Raw genomic sequence first — 23,082 nt, 5'->3', positions numbered from 1 at the left:
CCCTGGAAGGAAAGCTACAACAAACCTAGACAGCTTATTAAAAAGCAGAAATATTATTTTGCCAACAAAGGTCCATATAGTCAAAGCATTGGTTTATCCGGTAGTCATGTACAGATGTGAGAGTTGGACCATAAAGAAGGCTCAGCACCAAGGAACTGATGCTTTTGAACTGTGGTGCAGAAGACTCTTGAGAGTCCGTTGGACTGCAAGGAGATCAAACCAGTCAATTCTAAAGGAAATTATCCCTGAATATTCATTGGAAGGACTGTTGCTGAAGCTGAAGCTCCAATACTTTGGTCACCTGTTGCGAAGAGCTGACTCTTTGGAAAAGGCCCTGACACTGGGAAGGACTGAAGGCAAAAGGAGAAGAGAGCAGCAGAGGATGAGACCGTTAGATAGCATCACTGACTCAGTGGACATGAATTTAAGTAAACTCCAGGAGATAATGGAGGACAGAGGAGCCTGGCATGTTGTAGTCCATGGGGTTGCAAAGAGCTGGACACAGCTTAGTGAGTGAACAGCAACAAGAATGTCCCAATGTTCACAGCAGCACTGCTTACAATAGCCATGACATGGAAGCAACCTAAATGTCTGTTGACGGATTAATGGATAAAGAAGTTTTGGTATACATATACAATGGAATATTACCCAGCCATAAAAATGAATGAATTTGAGTTAGTTGTAGTGAGGCAGATGGACCTAGAACCTGTCAAACAGAGTGAAACAGGTCAGAAAGAGAAAAACAAATGCCATATATTAAAGCATATATATGAAATGTAGAAAAATGGTATTGATGAGCCTTTGCTGGGCAGGAATAGAGTCACCCACATAGAGAGTGAAACTATGGACACAGTGGGGAAAAGAAAGGATGGGACAAATTGAGACAGTATCATTAACATATACCATGCGTAACATAGTTGTGGGAAGCACCTATACGGCACAGGAAACTTAGCTCAGTGCTCTGTGATGACCTAGAGGGTTGGGATGGTGAGTTGGGTGGGAGAGAGGCTCAAGAGGGAGGGGACATATGTACTGATAGCTGATCTGCATTGTTGTACAGCAGAATTAACACAGCATTTTAAAGTAATTATCATCCAATGAAAAAAAGCTCACCTAGCTCAGCAAAGCAGGGAGGTCAAATAGTTTCTATATGGTTTGAAGAAGCAAGTTAATTATTAGCCTAATGCCTGGCATGCAGTAGATGCTAAACAGACATTCTTAAATTTTAAAAAGGATAAGCCAAAGATTAGGAGAAAATATTTATAACCATGTATCTGTCAAAGAACTCATATCCAGAATATAAAAAGTATTCTTAAAATGCAACAGTATGAAGACAAACAATTCAACTAGAAAATGTACAAAAGACATGAAAAGACATTTTACCAAAGAAGACAATGAGATGGAAAATAAGCAAATGAAGACACTAAGTATCAGTCATTAGGGGAATGCAGACTAAAACCACAATAAGATATTATTACACACCTACTAAAATGTCTAAAATAGAAAATAGCAACAACTTCAAATGGCAGTAAGAATGTGGAGAAATTGAGTCACTAATACATCGTGTGAGAATGGAAAAAATAGCATAATCACTTTGGAATGTCTTGGCAGTTTCTTTAAAAACTAAACATACAATTACAGTAAGACCCAGTAAGTGCACTTGTGGTGATTTACCCCAGAAAAATGAAAACTTATGTTCACACAAAAACCTGTTTATGAAAGTTTATATAGCAGCTTTATCTGTATTAGGCAAAATCTGGGTAACATCCAGGTGTGCTTCAAGAGAGACAAACTGTGGTACATCCATACCATAGACTGTTACCCAGCAGTAAAAATAAATGATTAATATATGCAACAACCTGGATGAATCTCCAGAGAGTTATGCTACATGAAAAATCAATTCCAATGGTTATATAATGTATAATTTCATTTATATTACATTTTTTCAAAGGACCAAATTACAGAAATGGAAAAGAGATTAGTGCTTGCCACAGGTTGAGAATGGGAGTGAGAAGGAAGACAGTATAGCTATTAAAGGATTAAAAGACAACATGAGAGATACAGAAATGTTCTGTATCTTGATTTTACTATCACTATCCTGGTTGTCATACTATCTCTTTGAAAGATATTACCACCAGGGGAAACTGGGTAAAAGGCACCTAAGATTGCTCTATATAAATACTTACAACTGTATTTTCATCATAATTATCTCAAAGTAAAAAGTTTAACAGCAACAAGAAAATTTGGCTGTAATATAGAATTAACTGTCATCTATCTCAGATGATTTAATCATTTCCCTTCCTGGAGGCAAAACTTAGATCAAGTGAGGGTTTCTCTGGTAGCACAGTAAATAATCCACCTGCCAATGCAGGGGACACAGGTTCAATCCCTGGTCTGGGAAGATTACCCATGCTGCAGCGCAACTAAGCCTTTGTACCACAATTACTGAAGCCTGCACACCTAGAACCTGTGGTCTGCAACAAGAAGCCACCACAATGAGAAGCCTGCATAGAGTAGCAAGAAAATAGACCCCACTCACCACAACTAGAGAAAACCTATGCACAGCAATGAAGACCCAGCGCAGTCAAAAATAAATGACCAGGTTGAAGATGACATGATACTATGCATCAGTTCAGTTCAGTTCAGTCACTCAGTTGTGTCTGACTCTTTGTAACCCCATGGACAGCAGCACACCAGGCCTCCCTGTCCATCGCCTGTCCATGATGCCAGGGTTTACTCAAACTCATGTCCATTGAGTCAGTGATGCCATCCAACCATCTCATCCTCTGTCATCCCCTTTTCCTCCCACCTTCAATCTTACCCAGCATCAGGGTCTTTTCAAATGAGTCAGTTCTAATCAGGTGGCCAAAGTATTGGAATTTCAGCTACAACATCAGTCCTTCCAATGAACATTCATGACTGATTTCCTTTAGGATGGACTGGTTGGATCTCACTGCAGTCCAAGGGACTCTCAAGAGTCTTCTCCAACACCACAGTTCAAAAGCATCAATTCTTCATTGCTCAGCTTTCTTTACAGTCCAACTCTCACATCCATACATAACTATTGGAAAAACCATAGTTGTGACTAGATGGACCTTTGATGGCAAAGTACTGTCACTGCTTTTTAATATGCTGTCTAGGTTGGTCATAACTTTTCTTCCAAGAAGCAAGCATCTTTTAATTTCATGGCTGCAGTCACCATCTGCAGTGATTTTGGAGCCCCCCAAAATAAAATCTCTGACTGTTTTCACTATTTCTCCATCTATTTGCCATGAAGTGATGGGACCAGATGCCATGATCTTTGTTTTCTGAATGTTGATCTTTAAACCAACATTTTCCCTCTCCTCTTTCATTCTTCAAGAGGCTCTTTAGTTCTTCTTCGCTTTCTGCCATCAGGGTGGTGTCATCTGCATATCTGAGGTTATTGATATTTCTCCTAGCAATCTTGATTCCAGCTTGTGCTTCATCCAGCCTAGTGTTTCTCATGATGTACTCTGCATATAAGTTAAATAAGCATGGTGACAATATACAGCCTTGATGTACTCCTTTCCCCATGTGGAACCAGTCTGTTGTTCCATGTCCAGTTCTAACTGTTGCTTCCTGGCCTGAATACAGATTTCTCAGGAGGCAGGTCAGGTGGTCTGGTATTCCCATCTCTTTCAGAATTTTCCATAGTTTGTTGTGATCCACACAGTCAAAGGCTTTGGCACAGTCAATAAAGCAGATGTTTTTCTGGAACTCTCTTGCTTTTTCAATGATCCAGCGGAGTTGGCAATTTGATCTCTGGTTCCTCTGCCTTTTCTAAAACCAGCTTGAATATCTGGAGGTTCACAGCTTACCTACTGTTGAAGCCTGGCTTGGAAAATTTTGAGCATTACTTTACTAGCGTGTGAGATGAGTGCAACTGTGCAGAGGCTTGAGCATTCTTTGGCATTGCCTTTCATTGGGACTGGAATGAAAACTGACCTTTTCCAGTATACTATGTATACTATATATAGAAAACCCAAAAGAAACTATCAGAAAATTACTAGAGCTAATCAGTGAATTCAGCAAAGTCACAGGATACAAGGTCAATACACAAAAATCACTTGCACTCCTATATACTAACAATGAAAAATCAGAAAGAGAAACTAAAGAATCAATCCCATTCACCATTGCAACAAAAAGAATAAAATATCTAGGAATAAACCTGCTTAAGGAGACAAAAGAACTGTATATGGAAAATTATAAGACAATGATGAAAGAAATCAAAGATGACATAAACAGATGGAGAGATATTCCATGTTCCTGGGTAGGAAGAATCAATATTGTGAAAATGACTGCACTACCAAAAGTAATCTACAGAGTCAGTGCAATCCCTATCAAATTACCAATGGCATTTTTCACAGAACTAAAACAAAAAATTTCACAATTTATATGGAAACACAAAAGACTCTGAATACCCAAAGCAGTCTTGAGAAAGAAGAATGGAGCTGGAGGAATCAACCTTCCTGACTTCAGTCTATACTACAAAGCTGCAGTCACCAAGACAGTATGGTAATGGCACAAAAATAGAAATATAGACCAATGGAACAAGATAGAGAGGCCAGAGATAAACCCACACACCTAAGGTTACCTTATTTTTGACAAAGGAGTCAAGAATATACAATGTGGCAAAGATAGCCTCTTCAATAAGCTGTGCTAGGAAAACTGAAAAGCTACACACAAAAGAATGAAATTAGAATACTTCCTAATGCTATACACAAAGATAAACTCAAAATGGATTAAAGACCTAAATGTAAGACCAGCAACTATTAAACTCTTAAAGGAAAACATAGGCAGAACACTCGATGAAATAAATCAAAGCAAGATCTTCTATGACCAACCTCCTAGAGTAATGGAAATAAAAACAAAAATAAACAGATGAGACCTAATTAAACTTAAAAGTTTTTGCAAAGCTAAGGAAACTACAACAAGGTGAAAAGACAACCCTCAGAATAGGAAAAAGTAATAGCAAAGGAAACAACTGACAAAGAATTAATTTCCAAAATATACAAGCATCTCATGTAACTCAATATCAGAAAAACAAACAACCCAATCCAAAAGTGGGAAAAAGACCTAAACAGACATTTCTCTAAAGAAGATGCACAGATGGCTAACAAACACATGAAAAGATGCTAGCACAACATCGCTCATTATTACAGAAATGCAAATCAAAACGGCTATGAGATACCACCTCTCACCAGTCAGAATGGCCATCATCAAAAAGTCTACAAACAATAAATGCAAGAGAGGGTGTGGAGAAAAGGGAACCCTCTTGCATTGCGGGTGGGAATGTAAATTGATACAGCCACTATGGAAGACAGTTTGGAGATTCCTTTAAAAAGTCGGAATAAAACCACCATATGACCCAGCAATCCCACTACTAGGCATATACCCTGAGGAAACCCAAACTGAAAAAGACACATGTACCCCAATGTTCACTGCAGCACTATTAAAAATAGCTATAACGTGGAAGCAACCTAGATGTCCAATGACAGATAAATGGATAAAGAAGCTGTTATATACACACACACACAATGGAAAACTACTCAGCCATAAAAAAGAACACATTTGAGTCAGTTCTAATGAGGTGGATGAACCTAGTGCCTATTATATAGAGTGAAGTAAGTCAGAAAGAGAAATATAAATATCATATACTGATGAATATACATGGAATCTAGAAAGATGGCACTGATGAATTTATTTTCAGGGCAGTAGTGGAGAAACAGATATAGAGAACAGACGTATGGACACAGTGGGTAGGGAGAGGTGGGAGAGGGTGAGATATATGGAGAGAGTAACATGGAAACTTTCAATACCATATGTAAATTAAATATCCATTGGGCATTTACTGTATGAATCAGGGAATTCAAACAGGGGCTCTGTGACAATCTAAAAGGGTGGGATGGGGAGGGAGATGGAATGGAGGTTCAGGAAGGAGGGGACATGGGCATACCTATGGCTGATTCTTGATGTATGACAGAAAACCACAAAATTCTGTAAATCAAATACCCTTCAATTAAAAAAATAAAGTGGTAATAAATAAAGTGAAAGTCACTCAGTTATGTCCGACTCTTTGTGACCCCATGGACTGTATATTCTCCAGGCCAGAATACTGGAGTGGGTAGCCTTTCCCTTCTCCAGGGGATCTTCCCAACCCAGGGATTGAACCCAGTCTCCCTCATTGCAGGTGGATTCTTTACCAGCTGAGCCACAAGGGAAGCCCAACAATATTGGAGTGGGTAGCCTATCCCTTCTCCAGCAGACCTTCCCGACCCAGGAATAGAACCAGGGTCTCCTTCATTGCAGGCAGATTCTTTACCAACTGAGCTATTTGGGAAACTCTAAATAAATAAATAAGTAAATGAACAAACAAACAAAAAAAATGTAGATCAAGTGACCAAAAGAACTCATCACAGGTTCCCCACAGCACTCTGATTTCTTCACACCACAAAATGGTATACAGGGAAATATAAAAAGTAGTTATTGGAAGAAAAGCTATGACAAACATAGACAGCATATTAAAAAGCAGAGACATTACTTTACTGATAAAGGTCTGTATAGTCAAAGCTTTGGTTTTTCTAGTAGTCATGTATGGATGTGAGAGTTGGACCATAAAGAAAGCTGAATGCTGAAGAATTGATGCTTTTGTACTGTGGTGTTGGAGAAGACTCTTGAGAGTCCCTTGGACTGCAAGGAGATCCAACCAGACCATCCTAAAAGAAATGAGTCCTGAATATTCATTGGAATGACTGATGCTGAAGCTGAAACTCCAATACTTTGGCCACCTGATGGGAAGAACCAACTCATTGGAAAAGACCCTGATGCTGGGAAAAATTGAAGGCAGGAGGAGAAGCGGACAACAGAGGATGAGATGATTGGATGGCATCACCAACTCAATGGACATGAGTTTTGAAATTTGAACGCTCAGGGAACTAGTGATGAACACGGAAGCCTGGCATGCTGCAGTCCATGGGTCACAAAAAGCTGGACACCAATGAGCAACTGAACAGAACTGACTATATTTATATATATAGTAACACATTTTATGTTAAATATATACAATATTATAATAGTCTTTTAAAAATGAAATAGATTAAATTTAATAATAAGGGGTATATAATGTGACTTTTTAATCATGGCATTAAAATTAATATATATCTACTTGCATACTACATATTTCAAATAAGGCCTCCTCTCAAAATTTTTATAATTGTATTTCATAGACTTACCTGCTCTTATCAGTCTTAATTCTTTTAACGGTCAGTTTCCAAGTAACAAATAATTTATTAATTCTGAAAAGAAAAACACTTCTTAATTCTATATTCATAAATCAGTACTAACAAAATAGATGAATAATTTAGTAAAGTCTTAGTAATACTAGAAAATTCCCTAGAAAATGTTTCATTCATCCTGAGCTACCTAAAGAAAATATTAAACCATATCACCTTTTTCCCAACCTATCAATACAGAGCACAAAGCAAATTAAGTTATTAAACTTCCCATAGATACATAATTACCTTAGTTCCAACATTTAAATAAGTATAAAACCTGTAAAACTACTATTTTCATTATAGATTCATTTGGTTACTAGTTTTAAAAGAGAATCATACTTCAAGAAGAGTCAAAGGAGTCAGGATGGAGGAGTAGGAGGATGCAGAGTTCACCTTTCGCCACAAATGAATCAAAAATACATTTACAAATGAAACAGTTCTCACAGAGCATTTGCTGAACACCTGCAGAGGTCTTCAGATGCCGAAAGGGACAAGAAAGATCCCCACACAACTGGGTAAGATAAAAGAAAGAAGGGAAAAGGAAAAGAAGGGGAATGGATTGGGACCTGTGCTCCTGGGGGGAGCTGAAGTAAAGAAGAGGTTTCAGCATCCAAGAAAGACCTCTTACTGGTGGGGAGATCAGCTAGGACAGCTAGGGCTTGGAGGAGAGCACAGCAACCAGTCTGTGGTGGCAGAACAGAGTGAAACCTACACAGGTTGGAGCCACAGCTCTGCATGCCCCAGCCCGAGACATGTGGCTGCCAGTGCAGATGATGCATTGGTACTGGACCATGGGGTCTGATGAGCAGACCTCAGGAAAGGACTGCTGCTGGCTGTGAGGAGACAGTCAAAGGGGGTGGGGGAGAGTAGCTCTTCAACCAGAAATGCTCACACAGAAAGCCTGCAGAGCCATAGAAGTGAGGTGCCATTGCTGAATGATGCACAAAGCATGAGGTTGCCATTGCAGCCCCTCTTCCCATGCACCAGCCTGTGCCTCCCTGGACACTAGAAAAGGATCTTGCCAGGGCTGGCTCTCGTGTGCTTGTGACTGCCATGCCCCTCACTCCACCCCTCACCCCTGCACTCCATTGCCACTGGAGCAGGCTCAGATGCTCCAGGGAAGTCTGAAGCACAGATGCCCGTAGGTGGTCCCCATGCAGAGGTGGGGCTGAAACCACAGCTGAGACACAGGAGCTGTGAAACTAAGGAAAATGAGCTGAAACCTCTCCTTACAACAGTACAGATAGCAGATTTACACCCCTGTGACAGGTTTTATAAACTCAGCACCTGCAGAACATCTGAATGATCAGTGAGTGATCACATAGCTAAGACAGGTCTAGCTTAAGCAGCAGTGAACTTTGTGGGCACATACACATGGTGGATGGGTTAGTCCAGAGTCTGAGCTGTCCCCATAGTGCCCAGAGGGGGTCCATATGCATGATTACTATAATTCTGAAACCTGAATTCAGTCATCTATGTTGGTGGCCTGGTCAAAACACTTTAGAGACACCAGGGCCAATTGCCAGCATACTCACAGTTAGTCTGGGCCAAGAGCAGTGCCAACAACAGTGTAATCTGTGAGTCTGCACATTGGGTCAAAGGTGACATAACAGAGCACACCCACAGACAAACAGCTCCAGAGAAGGAAAACTCAGTGTCTTCTCTCCAAGTGGGAGTGCTCCAAGCCCACCTACCTCACACACCACAGATGAGAAACACAGCTCAGAAACAGATCTACACGCCTCTACAACAACTAGGGAGCAGATCCCACCCCTGACACAGCATTGACAATCACAGAGCAAAGGGGAGGCCCCCTTAAATATTCAGGCCCGGGTCTGGTCACCACAACATCAATCACACTCCCATTGAAAGGGATAATGGTCAGTATAAACGGAAGAAAGTGGTGGTATATATTTACACTAAAAACAGCCCTTGCACCAAAAAATATTACACCCACACATGCTACACAGGGAAGGTCACATATAAAAAAATACCTAGAAGACAACTGAAAATGAAAACACAACAATCCCAAACCTACAGGATGCAACAAAAGCAGTTCTAAGAAGGAAGTTTACAGCAACACAATCTTACTTTAGGAAACAAGAAAAATCTCAAATAAACACCTAAACTTACACCTAAAGCAACTAGAGAAAGAAGAACAAACAAAATCTAATGTTAGCAGAAGGAAAGAAATCATAAATACAAGATCAGAAATAAATGAAATAAACTAAAAAGTAGAAAAGACCAACGAAATTAAAAAGTGTCCCTTTGAAGAGATAAGCAGAACTGATAAACCTTTAGCCAGATTCATCAAGAAAATCAGGAAGGCGGCCCAAATTAACAAAATAAGAAATGGAAAAAGGAGAAACTGACTGACACCACAAAAATACAAAGGATCATAATAAGCTACTATGAAGCCCAAAAAAGTACAACCTAGAAGAAATGGATAAATTATTAGAAAGGTAAAAATCTTCAAAGACAGAATCAGGCAGAAACAGAAACTATGAACAGACCAATCAATTATCAGTGTTGAAATAGAATCAGTAATTTAAAAACTCCAGAAAACTGAGCTCCAGGGCCAGATGGCTGCACAGGTGAATTCTACCAAACATTTAGAGAAGAGTTCACACCTATCCTTCTGAAACTCTTCCAACAAGTGACAAAGAAAGGAGTTTCTCAACTCATTCTATGAGACCAGCATCACCTTTGATATTAAAACTAAACAAAGATATCAAAAAGTGAAAATTACAGCCCAATGTCACTGATGAACAACAGATGCAAAAATCCTCAACAAAATTCAACAATGTATTAAAAAGATCATATATCATGATCAAGTGGGATTTATCTCAGGGATGCAAGGATTTTTCCATATCTGCAAATCAATCAATGTGATATTCCACATTAATAAAGAATAAAAACCATATGATCATCTCAACAGATGCAGAGAAAGATCCTGATAATATTCAACATCCATTTACGATAAATACTCTCCAGAAAATGGGCAGAGAGGGAACCAACTGCAACATAATAAAGACCATATACGACAAATCCACAACTAACATCACAGTCAATGGTGAAAAGATCAGGAACAAGATACAGATGTCTACTCTTGCCACTTTTATTCAACATAGTTTTGGAAGTTCTAGCCATGGCAACCAGAGAAAAAAAGAAATAAAAGGATTCAAATTAGAAAAAAAGAATTAAAACTGTAAATGTTTGCAGATGACATAATGCTATACAAAGAAGATCCTAAAGATACTACCAGAAAATTAGTCAGTTCAGTTCAGTTCAGTCGCTCAGTCGTGTCCAACGCTTTGCGACCCCATGAACCGCAGCACGCCAGGCCTCCCTGTCTATTACCAACTCCCAGAGTCCACCCAAACCCATGTTCATCAAGTCGGTGATGCCATTCAACCATCTCATCCTCTGTCATCCCTTTCTCCTTCTGCCCTCAATCTTTCCCAGCATCAGGGTCTTTTCAAATGAGTCAGCTCTTCGCATGAGGTGGCCAAAGTACTAGAGTTTCAGCTTCAACATCAGTCCCTCCAATGAACACCCAGGACTGATCTCCTTTAGGATGGACTGGTTGGATCTCCTTGCAGTCCAAGGGACTCTCAAGAGTCTTCTCCAACACCACAGTTCATGAATGAGTTTAGAAGAGTTGTAAGATACAAAATTAATACACAGAAATCTCCTGCATTTCTATATAATAACAATAACCTATCGGAAAGAAAACAATCCCATTTATCATTGCATCAAGGCTTCCCAGGTGGCTCAGCAGTAAAGAATCCACCTGCAGGAGATGCAAGAGATACGGTTTCAACCTCTGGGTCAGGAAGATCCCCTGGAGGAGGAAATGGCAACCCACTCCAGTATTCTTGCATGGAAAATCCCATGGATGATAGAGGAGCCTGGCAGGTGATAGACCATGCAGTTGTGAAAAATCAGACACAACTAAGTGAGCATGCACACACCATTACATCAAAAAGAATAAAATACCAAGAAGATACCAACTGAAAGAGGCAAAAGACCTGTACTCTAAAACTATAAGAAGCTAATGAAAGAAACTGAAGATGACACAGACAGAAAGATATACTGTGCCCCTAAATTGGAAGAATCAATGCTGTCAAAATGACTATAATACTCAGGGAAATCTACAGGTTCAATACAATCTCTACCAAATTACCAATGGCATTTTTTATAAAACTAGAACAAAAATTTTTAACATTTGTATGGAAACACAAAAGAACCCAAAAAGCAACACAAGCTTTTGAGACAAAATAACAGATCTAGAGGACTCATGTTCCCTGAGTTTACACTATACAGTATACAAAACTACAATATTCAAAATAGTATGGTATTGACACAAAAACAGAAACACAGATCAGTGGAACAGTATAGAGAGCTCAGAAATAAACTCAAGTACTCAAAGTCAATTAATCTATAATAAAGAGGCAAGAATTTATAATGGAAAAAAAGATAGACTCTTCAATAAGTGATACTCAGCAAATTGGACAGCTGCATGTAAAAGAAATAAATTAGAACATTTTCTAACACCATATACAAATATAATAGATAAAGAACTAAAGTTAAGACCATATAGCAAACAACTACCAGAGGAAAAGAAGACATAAACAGGACATTCTTTGACAGAAATTATAGCAATTTCTTTTAGATACACTTCCTAAAGAAAAGGAAATAAAAGCAAACGTAAACAAATGAGATCTAATTAAACTTAAAAGGTTTTGCATGCAAAGGACACCACTGACAAAACAAAAGGACAACCTACTGAATGGGAGAAAATATTTGCCAATGATATGACCCATCAAGGAATTTAATATCCAACATATATAAACAACTATACATCGCAACATCAAAGAAAATATTAAAGAATGGTCAGAAGAATTGAACACTTCTCCAAAGAGGAAATGCAGACAGCCAATGGGCATATGAAAAGATGCTCAACATTGCTAATGATTAGGGAACCGCAAATCAAAAACACAATGAGATTTTTATCTCCCATCTGTCAGAAGTGCTATCATCAAAAACAACATGTGGAACAAATGTTGGCAAGGATATGGAGAAAAGAGAGCCCTTGTATACTGTTTATGGGAATGTAAGTTGATACAACCACCATGGAAAAGTGTGGAGGTCCCTCAAAACGCTAAAAAGAGATCTACCATATGACCACTCTTGATTACATATCTGAAAAAAACAAAAACATTAATTCATTAAGATACAGGCACTTCAATGTTCATAGCAGCATTATTTACAATTGTTAAATTATGGCAGCAAACTCAAGGTTCATCAACAGATGAATGGATAAAAAAGATGTGGATTACACAACACACACACACACACACACACACACACACAATGGACTACTACTCAGTCATAAAAAAGTATTAAATTTTGTCATTTGCAGCAACATGCATGGACTTGGAAGCCATTAAGCTACATAAAATGTCAGACAAAGAAAGACAAACACTCTATAATATCACTTATATATGGAATCTATATAGCCCACCAGTGAATATAACGAAAAAGAAGAAGACTCATAGGTACAAAGAATGAACTATGTGAACTATTGGCTACCAGTAGGGAGGTAGCAATATAGGGGTTGGGGAGTAGAGGTACGAACTATCGCATGCAAGATAGGCTCAAGATGTACTGTACAACACTGAGAACACAGTCGATATTTTTAACAATTGTAAATGGAAAACAACCTTTAAAAATTGCATAAAAATATAAAATTTTAAAAATCTAAGGTAATACATGTCATTTTGATATTATTTAATCCTTATGTTTTTAAAAGCTCAAAGAATCTACATCAAAAGGAATGGAAGTTCCCCTAGTGATTATTCATCATCCTTAGTTTTCACACATGAAATAAACATGTTCAATTGTCAAAAAATTTCCCTTAACTTCTCTAAATGAACACTGCCACCTATTTTAGGCACTTGTAAAACTAATCTAGTACTTTATCACAATCTCAGTAGTAGAAACAATCATTCTTAAACAAACACTAAAATGTGATTCTTATTTGTCAAAGTGAGATTTCTGATGTAGTTGATGAGTCAGTGGGGAAGCAAAATGGCAGGGCTAGGAGTGCCCAGGAGACAAATAGCCAGCCAGTCTTAGTGACATCATTGGCTGATTTTGAATCAAAGAAGATGGACTGGAGCTATCTGAGCAGTTCAAAAAGAATCTGGTGATGTTGTTCAAACAGAAATGGCCTGAGGCCTTGGAAAGCCAAAATGCTTCAGACAAATCTAGCAATGTGACCTTAAATCAGGCTCCAAAGACACATAAACAAGATCTTATCTCACTCTAATCCAGACAGATAGAGTCATGGTACCTCAAGATGCTAGAAGACCCCTGGAAACCCAGATGAATCATAGGGGAACCCACTGATAGTAAAATGAGTGTATGCACCAAGCCATATAAATTAATACTTCAGAAAGTTTCATGAGGTAAAAAGGCAATAATGATGCTAAAGTCATCATTGCACTGTATGCACAGCATCACCAGCCTAAGTCATTACTGTTTTCATATTTATCTTTTTTTTCTATTTGAAACATAACTTATTACAGTATTAGTGATAAAAATATGTTAATAATCAAAATAAAAAAATCAAATGAACCCAGAAGTTTAAAGTTGACTAAAACTTAACATATTTTTCTTAACATCAATAAAGAAAACCAATCATTTTGACTGTGGACTTGTTAATGCCAAATGTCATATAAAAAGATGATTCTTATTCCAGTTCCAACTGGATATCCAAATTCTAATCAATGAAAATTATTTAGGGCATAATAGACTCTAAGGATTTATTACAAGGCAAGGATAACAGTAATGGTGAAGGAAATGGCAACCCACTCCAGTATTCTTGCCTGGAGAATCCCATGCACAGAGGAACCTGATGGGTTACAGTCTCTGGGGTTGCAGAGAGTCAGACTTGACTTAGAGACTGACTAAACAACAAGGATAACAGTGGAAAGTTCAACACTGACAGTTTAAATGAATAGCTATAGAAAGTAATGCCCCAGATAATATCATAAACTAATAAATCTAGAATCAGAAACTTCTAGCTTCACTAACAGTACCTAATACAGGGAAGCAACTATTATACATATTCTTGGAAAGAAGCTTCTCAGAACTGTTAATCATCTCCACTGTATGTAGCTTCGGTTTCAAACAGTAACAAAATCAGCTTCATTTTCTGCCAACCTCTTCAGTGCTTCAGGGACATCGTTACTACCTTTGACTATACATTAAACTTATTCCTGACTAAAAACTGTTGAACTTGCTATATTGTCTGCCTGGAACTCCTTTCTCTCAAGACCCCACATGGAAGTCTCATCTACACCACATAGAGGTCTCTACTTAAAAACATCTCTGACAATCCTATCTAAAGTAGCAACACACACATACACACACATCTCTGTTTTATTATCTTTCTACTCCTTATCACTATCTGAAATTATCTTACTTATTCAATATCTATCTTCCTCCATTAGAATATAAATTCTATAGGTAAAGAGACATTGCATATTTTTTCCCATTGGATCTGCAGTGCCCAAACAGAAAAACAGAGCAAATACATAATAAATATTTGTTCACTACATGAATAACTTCTCTGCCATAAGATCCATTCACTTCTCTTACAGAAAAGTTACCAAGTTCTTAGTTATTTCAACTATTTACTATATTAAGTGTAGCTATTTATAATATTATCTATTTACTTTCTTAGCACACAGTAAAATGCACAAAAAAGGAAAACATTAAAGATGAAACAAAATTTTATAAAACTGGATATACACACTGAAAAATCAGCATTCTGGGACTACTTTGTGAAAGTAGAACTATTCTGTACTATTCAAAGAGCCTCAGGAATCCTGATATCATGTAATGTAATATGTAATTAAATGTAACTAGTTGTTGCTCAGTCACTTAGTTGTTTCTGACTATTTGTGATCCCATGGACTGCAGCATGCCAGGCTTCCCTGTCCTTCACATCTGCCAGGGCTTGCAAACTCATGTCCATTGAGTCGGTGATGCCATCCAACCATCTTGTCCTCTGTCATTCCCTTCTCCTCCTGCCTTCTATCTTTCCCAGCATTAGGGTCTTTTCCAATGAGCTGGCTCTTCTCATCAGGTGGCTAAATTATTGAAACTTCAGCTTAGCTACAGTGCTTCCAATGAATATTCAGGGTTGATCTCCTTTAGGATTGACTGGTTTGATCTCCTTTATCCTCAAAGAGTCTTCTCCAACACCACAGTTCAAAAGCATCAATTCTTCAGCACTCAGCCATCTTGATGGTCCAACTCTCACATCCATACACGACTACTGAAAAAACCATAGCTTTGACTATACAGACTTCTGTTGCCAAAGTAAAATCTCTGCTTTTTCATAGGCTGTCTAGGTTTGTCATGGAGCTTCCCTGGTGGCTTACACCGTAAAGAATCTGCTTGCAATGCAGGAGACCCAGGTTTGATCCCTGGATTGGGACAATACCCTGGAGAAGGAAATGGCAACCCACTTCAGTATTCTCGCCTGGAGAATCCCATGGATGGAGAAGCCTGGTGGGCTACAGTCCACAGAGTTGCAGACAGTTGTACATGACTGAAGTGAGTTTGCATCCAGCAGGTTTGTCATAGCTTTTCTTCCAAGCTATCACTGGAGCTATCACTGGAGAAGGGAATGGCAAATGACTTCAACATTCTTGTCTTGAGAACCCCATGAACAGTATGAAAAGGCAAAAAGATATGACACGGAAACATGAACTTCCCAAGTTGGTAGGTGCCCAACATGCTACTGGAGAAGAGCGGAAAAACAGCTTCAGAAGGAATGAAAATGCTGAGCCAAAGCCAAAACAATGACCAGTTGTGGAAGTGTCTGGTGGTGAAAATAAAACCGGATGCTGTAAAGAACATATTGCACAGGAACCTGGAATGTTATATCCACGAATCAAGGTAAACTGGAAGTGGCCAAACAGGAGATGGCAAGAGTGAAGACTGACATTTTAGGAATCAGTGAATTGAAATGGACTGGAATGGGTGAATTTAATTCAGGTGACCATTATATCTACTACTGTGGGCAAGAATCCCTTAGAAGAAATGGAGAAGCCCTCAGGGTCAACAACGGAGTCCAAATGCAGTACTTGGGTGCCGTTTTAAAAATGACAGAATGATCTCTGTTCATTTCCAAGGCAAACCATTCAATATCACAGTAATTCAAGTCTATGCCCCAACCACTAATGTTGAAGAAGCTGAACAGTTCTATGAAGACCTATAAGATCTTCTAGAACTAACACCAAAAAAAGATGTCCTTTTCATCATAGGGGACTGGAATGCAAAAGTAGGAAGCCAAGAGATACCTGAAGTAACAGGAAAGTTTGGCCTTGGAGTATAAAATGAAGCAGGGCAAAGACTAACAGAGTTTTGCTAAGAGAACGCACTGGTCATAGCAGACACCCTCTTCCCACAACACTAGAGAAGACTTTACACATGGACATCACCAGATGGTCAATACCAAAATCAGACTGATTATATTCTTTGCAGCCGAAGATGGAGAAGCTCTATACAGTCAGCAAAAACAAGACCGGGAGCTGACTGTGCTCAGATCATGAATTCCTAATTGCAAAATTAAGACTACAACTGAAGTAAGTAGGGAAAACCACTAGGCCATTCAGGTATGACCTAAATCAAATCCCTTATACGGTGGAAGTGACAAATAGATTCAAGGGATTAGATCTGACAGACAGAGTGCCTGAAGAACTATGGACAGAGGTTCGTAACAGTGCATAGGAGGCCGTGATCAAAACCATCCTCAAGATAAAGAAATGCAAAACGGTTGCCTGAGGAGGTCTTACAATTAGCTGAGAAAAGAAGAGAAGCTAAAGGAAAAGGAGAAAAGGAAAGATATACCCATTTGAATGCAGAGTTCCGAAGAACAGCAAGGAGAGACAAGAAAGCTTTCCTAAGTGAACAATATCAAAGAAATAGAGAAAAACAATAGAAATGGAAAGACTAGAGAACACTTCAAGAAAATTAGAGATACCAAGGGAACATTTCATGCAAAGATGGGCACAATAAAGGAGAGAGATGGTATGGACCTAACAGAAGCAGAAGATATCGAGAAGAGGTGGCAACAATACACAGAAGAACTATACAAAAAAGAGCTTAATGACCCAGATAACCATGATGGCGTGATCACTCACCTAGAGCCAGACATCCTGGAAGTCAAGTAGGCCTTAGGAAGCACTACTACAAACAAAGCTAGTGAAGGTGATAGAATTCCAGCTGAGTTATTTCAAATCCTAAAAGATGCTGCTGCTGAAGTGCCACACTCAATATGCCAGCAAATTTGGAAAACTCAGCAGTGACCACAGTACTGAAAAAGGTTAGTTTTCATTCCAATCCCAAAGAAAGGCAATGCCAAATGTAACTTGTAACTAGATAAATTATTAAATGATCTTAAATTAAAAAGCTCCCCACCTCCCTAATTCTGTTTTACTTTCCTTCATACCATTTCATTTCCACCTGACATGTTACGTTTTCGTGTGTTCTTTTTACTATTTCTCATACACTATAATCTGGGCTTCCCCGGTGTCTCAGACAGTAAAGAATTTGCCTGCAATGTGGGAGACCCAGGTTGGATCCATCAGTTGGGAAGATCCCCTGGGGAAAGGAGTGACAACTCACTCCAGTATTCTTGCTTGGAGAATTCCATGGAAGAGGAACCCAGAGGGCTACAGTCTATGGAGTCACAAAGAGTCATACATGACTGAGCAACTAACACAAATACACACACACTAATATCTACATTCTTTGAGAGTAAGGCAATTGCTTCGTTTGTTCAATACGTTATTCCCAGCATCTAGAATAATGTCTGGTTCTTAGCAGACTTTCATAAATATTCATTTAATGAATAAATGCATGAAAATCAAAAGGTAAGTTAATTATAACTTAAGTTTGCTTGAATATAAAATATCTTTTTCTAAAGTATTTATCCAAAAAGGTTAAGATTTTAATGCTTAAATGAGTACATTTCTCTTATCTAAAAAATTGTTATAATATACACTATTTCCTCAATAATTCCCCATGTTTATTGCATTACTGTAGTAGAACCCAGATGTTATCCAGGCAATTGCAATTTCATCAGGATCACACTACAAATAATTGGTTTCATGTTCATTCATCTCACCGAAAATTGGAAAATATCTTGAATTGCTGTAATAAATAATAACATCTTCTTTCTAGTAGCCATTCCAAAGTAGGTATAAGTTCTATTTCTTCTTTACCACCTATTTTAGTAACCTGCATATATATAAAGGAGAAAACATGACTCAACTTTCTTAAAAAACCATGCACTATATTCAAGAAATTACAAAAAGCTGTATTTGGCTCATAGCTAGTTGCCTTTATGGTAAGTTTTTCTATATCTGACCTCTGCCACTTCCATCTACACTCAAACTAGATTTCCCTCCACAAATAACTATTACTTTGAATCTCATAATTTTTACATTTTCTATAAAATATTTATGAACTTAATTTTAACTACATGGATGCAACAGTTTCTAAGTGCATAATAATCCCAATCTCCAGATAATCCCATTTTGACATTCAAAAAACAAGATATGTTTCCTCTCTTCCCAAGAGTATCTCTCCCCCATCTAAATGTAATATTTTCTTAAATTTCTTTCATAAATAAAAGTTGCCTATATCAGCACATATGCATTTATGTGCATGTTTTTGTTTATATAGAAGTTGTTCATTCCACTTTCAGTTGATAATACTTGTTTGAGGTATTTCCTTATCTGCACAGTCTACTTCATTTAGCTATGGTCCTGCCCATGTACATGTAAGAGTTTAGTTAGGAGAATGAAAGGGCAGAAAAAGCCACATAGACATTAAACAAATGATGGAAACAAATTAATTGTGTACTTACAACTTGTGATAAATATCAAAGTTTTCTCTAAGAGTATAATAGGGAAATTTCTAGATCTGGGAATGAAGTTTCTGAAAAATCTGAAAAAACACTCTACTTTTATTATCACAATACTTACTATGCCAGCAAATGCCTGTTTTCTAGTTCTTCCTTTAATAAATTACACTAAATATTAAAAAAGCACCTGAGAGGTAAAAAAAAAATTCTTAAAATTGAATCTTCAAACATACAATTCTACAAAAAAGAAAAAAGTCACTATTAAATAACTCTCTAAGGAGGCTCTTAAACATAAACTGTTACTCAAATGACCAGGTTTGTCTGAAACCCCAAAAGATGAATTTGTCCAATTATGTTATGTTATAAAATGAATAAATTTTCCATTATGATTCTGAAATTTTTAAAAATCCCTTGTAAATATTACCTTTGAGATAAATGAAGCAGTGATAATCCAAAATTCTTTGCAATGTCTAGCTCTGTGGGCAGAGACTACATAAAGATCATATGGATTATAAAAAGCTTTAGAATTTTTTCTAAGGAGGCAATATACAAATTCTCCATCATCTTTCAAAGGTTCCTGAGGTTGAAAAAAATGTAATTAACTCGACAACCTTAAGTAATAAAATGGTTTAACAGATTATTCAATAAGCTGAAACAATTTTAACATAGATTAAAATAAGACGGGAACCCAAAGTCAATGCTCTGTGACAACTTCGAGGGATGGGGTGGGAAAGGAAGTGGAGGGTGTTCAACAGGGAGGGGACACATGCATGCCTATAGTCGATTCATTCTGATGTACGGCAGAAACTACCACAGTATTGTAAAGCAATTATCGTCAAATTAAAAACAAGTAAATAAAAAAGAATAGTATCACTGAATGAAGCTAACATGAAATCATGTCTGTGCAACAAAGCTCAATAAAATCACTCTTCTTAAAGATTGAAGGTATTTAATTTTCATTCTTATACATAATATAGTGATAAAACATCCATGAAAATTGATCTATATACTTACTAACATATGCTTATTAACCTGAAGAACTTGATGATACACCTAGTTTTCACATCTCTTAAATCTGAGATTAAAGCTTGATCACTTTAATCTCATTTAAATTTACATAGAAATTAATTATTTTGAGAAGTTAGGTAATTTGAGAAAAGTCATAAAGTCAGGAAGTGGCAAAGTAAGGACTTGAATACAACTCTGATTCTAAATCCACATTCTGAGCTATTGCAATATACTAAACATCACTTCCTTACTTACCTGGCATTATTGAGAAATCAGCTATTCTACATTAAGAAAAAGTTTTAAATGAAATTTATTTATTTCAGTTTTGAAACTTTTAACTTTGCTGGCAAAAATTCTACATGAAAGTTAATCAGTCTTTTTAAAAGGTAAATTTTATTATAAAAAGCATTTAGTAACTGAACAATTTCTAACTACTGTAATTTAAAATCTTAGATTCAGTTTTACTTTAAAAAATGTTTTTCTTCCTTGAAGACACTGTTCTTCTCAATTGTCTCAGCTGTTTTTTTTTTTCTTATTTTGACGTCTGATATAAAATGACAACCCACTCCAGTGTTCTTGCCTGGAGAATCCCATGGACGGAGGAGCCTGGTGGGCTACAGTCCATGGGTTGCAGAGAGTCGGACACAACTAAGCGACTTCACTTTATTATGTCTTCCATAGAGATTATGGTCGGAGAAGGCAATGGCACCCCACTCCAGTGCTCTTGCCTGGGGAATCCCATGGATGGAGGAGCCTGGTGGGCTGAAGTCCATGGGGTCGCTAGGAGTCGGGCATGACTGAGTGACTTCACTTTCGCTTTTCACTTTCATGCACTGGAGAAGGAAATGGCAACCCACTCCAGTACTCTTGCCTGGAGAATCCCAGAGACAGAGGAGCCTAGTGGGCTGCCATCTATGGGGTCGCACAGAGTCGGACACGACTGAAGCGACTTAGCAGTAGCAGCAGCATAATGTGCTCTTAAAAACCTTAATAAACAACGTTAAAAACTGTAAATAAAATGAAACAATAAACTCTGGGTGATGACTTATATAGTACATGAACTTTGTTATAGTTATTTGACTACTTTGAGGCATTTCTACTCTAAATTACATCTCCAAAAAGTTAAAGTTACTAGAAATTTAGTGTAGACACAATTATTCTAAGTGGATCATATATGTAATTAAATAATCTGATTACAGAAGCAGAATAATATTCCAATTACTTTTTCAATTAAAAACAAGTGTTACTTTTTATATTCTCAATTCTTTCTCCACATACAAATGAAACATATCCTATCAGAGAGTCCATAGAGAGCTTATGATAGTAAACTCATGTACAGGTATGTTTTTTTAAACTACCATGCCCACTATCTGCCAGATACCATGCCACAAGCATTATATCATTGAATTTTCATAGCTCTCTACAGTAAGCACTACTATCTCCACCTCAAGGTCCAAGATACTAAAGCTCAGGGAAGTTAGGAACTTGCCCCAAATAACATAGTGAGTGTATAGAGATTCAAAACTAGGTGAATCTGATTCCATCATGCATGTATTTTACATTAATGCTGCCTCTGAATAATAATCAAAAGACCATTTATCCTCATGGGAACAGTCTAGAGCAAGGATCAGAAAACTATGGCTAAGTCCAGATATCCAATTCTTAAATAATTTTTTTTAAATTCAGCCATGCTCATTTGTTTATATACTATCACTACTGTTCCACTACAATGACAGAATTAAGTAACTAGAACAGAAATCATATAGTCTGAAAAGCTTAAAATATTTATCATCTGGGTCTTTCCAAATAAGTTTTGCTGACCCTTGGTCTAGAACATTGGTTCTCAACTGTGCATCAGAATCACCCAGATAGCTTAATAAAATACAGATGTCTGGGCTCCAACTTTAGAGTTTTAGATTCAGAAGGTCAAGGGTGAAGATGAAAATACATGTTTCTAATATTCTGCAAGCTGTTTCTGATGCTGCTTGCCTGGGGGTTGCACTTTGAGAATTCCTGAACTAAAAGTAGGAAGAGATGATCCTATGCCATCTTAGATCACCTGTCATAAAGGAGGTCACAGGAGGAAGATCTTACTTCTAATCATAGCTTCTACCTTTAGTCATGTGACCTTGGACAAGATAAAATCTCTTTGAGGAGGCTACTGGGTAACAAAAAAATACAAAAGGTAAGAAAATAGAGGAGACAGAAAATCAGTACCAGGAGTAGGAGAGTAGGAAGGATAGAATGCTTCAAAGTATTAATACATCAGAATTTCTTTGTAAATCACAAAAAACTAATCAACAGGAACACAAGAGTAGATTCAAAATTCAGGGAGATGTCTTATCTGTTCATCAGTCTTTAAATAAGTGAAATGAAGTTACATCAAACATTTTTTGTAAGCAATTACCATAAAACAATGATTGCAATTTGATTAATGTAATGATGTCTGATTTTGATAGAATATCTAAAATGAAGGAAACAAAGATTTACATATAGCTTTTAAATTTTAATTTTTATACTAAAAACTGAATAAAATAGAATAATACCTTTAGAAGTATCTTCTGAGTTGCAGTTTTGAAACATCTGTATTCCAAACTGTGCTGTGGTAATACTGTTTGCCAACCGAGTTTTTCTCTTAGTCTAATAATATGACATATCACATCATCATCATTTGGTACTAGTTTAGAAGGTAAAAAATCCAATATCCAATATAAGTGCAAATATGGACACTACTTAAGGATAATGTTAAATATTTATACATAGAGAAAAATTTAAACGGTAACATACTTAAAATTTACACAAACATTATATAATTGAAAGAAAATCCAG

General features: G+C 37.3%; 1 protein-coding gene across 1 annotated transcript in view; it reads right to left on the bottom strand.

Moving 5' to 3' along the window:
* Nucleotides 1-23,082, bottom strand: part of DNAH14 (dynein axonemal heavy chain 14) — a 388,242-nt gene that overhangs the window by 340,488 nt on the left and 24,672 nt on the right. Inside the window, exons 5-8 of the mRNA XM_052654143.1 lie at nucleotides 22,800-22,930; nucleotides 19,670-19,822; nucleotides 18,505-18,617; nucleotides 7,254-7,316 (exon numbers count right to left, since the gene is read on the bottom strand). Coding sequence (XP_052510103.1) covers nucleotides 7,254-7,316; nucleotides 18,505-18,617; nucleotides 19,670-19,822; nucleotides 22,800-22,930 — 460 coding nt within the window. The remainder of the gene's footprint in view (nucleotides 1-7,253; nucleotides 7,317-18,504; nucleotides 18,618-19,669; nucleotides 19,823-22,799; nucleotides 22,931-23,082) is intronic.

The sequence above is a fragment of the Budorcas taxicolor genome, chromosome 16 (genome assembly GCF_023091745.1).
Source record: "Budorcas taxicolor isolate Tak-1 chromosome 16, Takin1.1, whole genome shotgun sequence".
Classification (NCBI taxonomy): domain Eukaryota; kingdom Metazoa; phylum Chordata; class Mammalia; order Artiodactyla; family Bovidae; genus Budorcas; species Budorcas taxicolor.
This window is presented reverse-complemented; position numbering and strand designations above follow the sequence as displayed.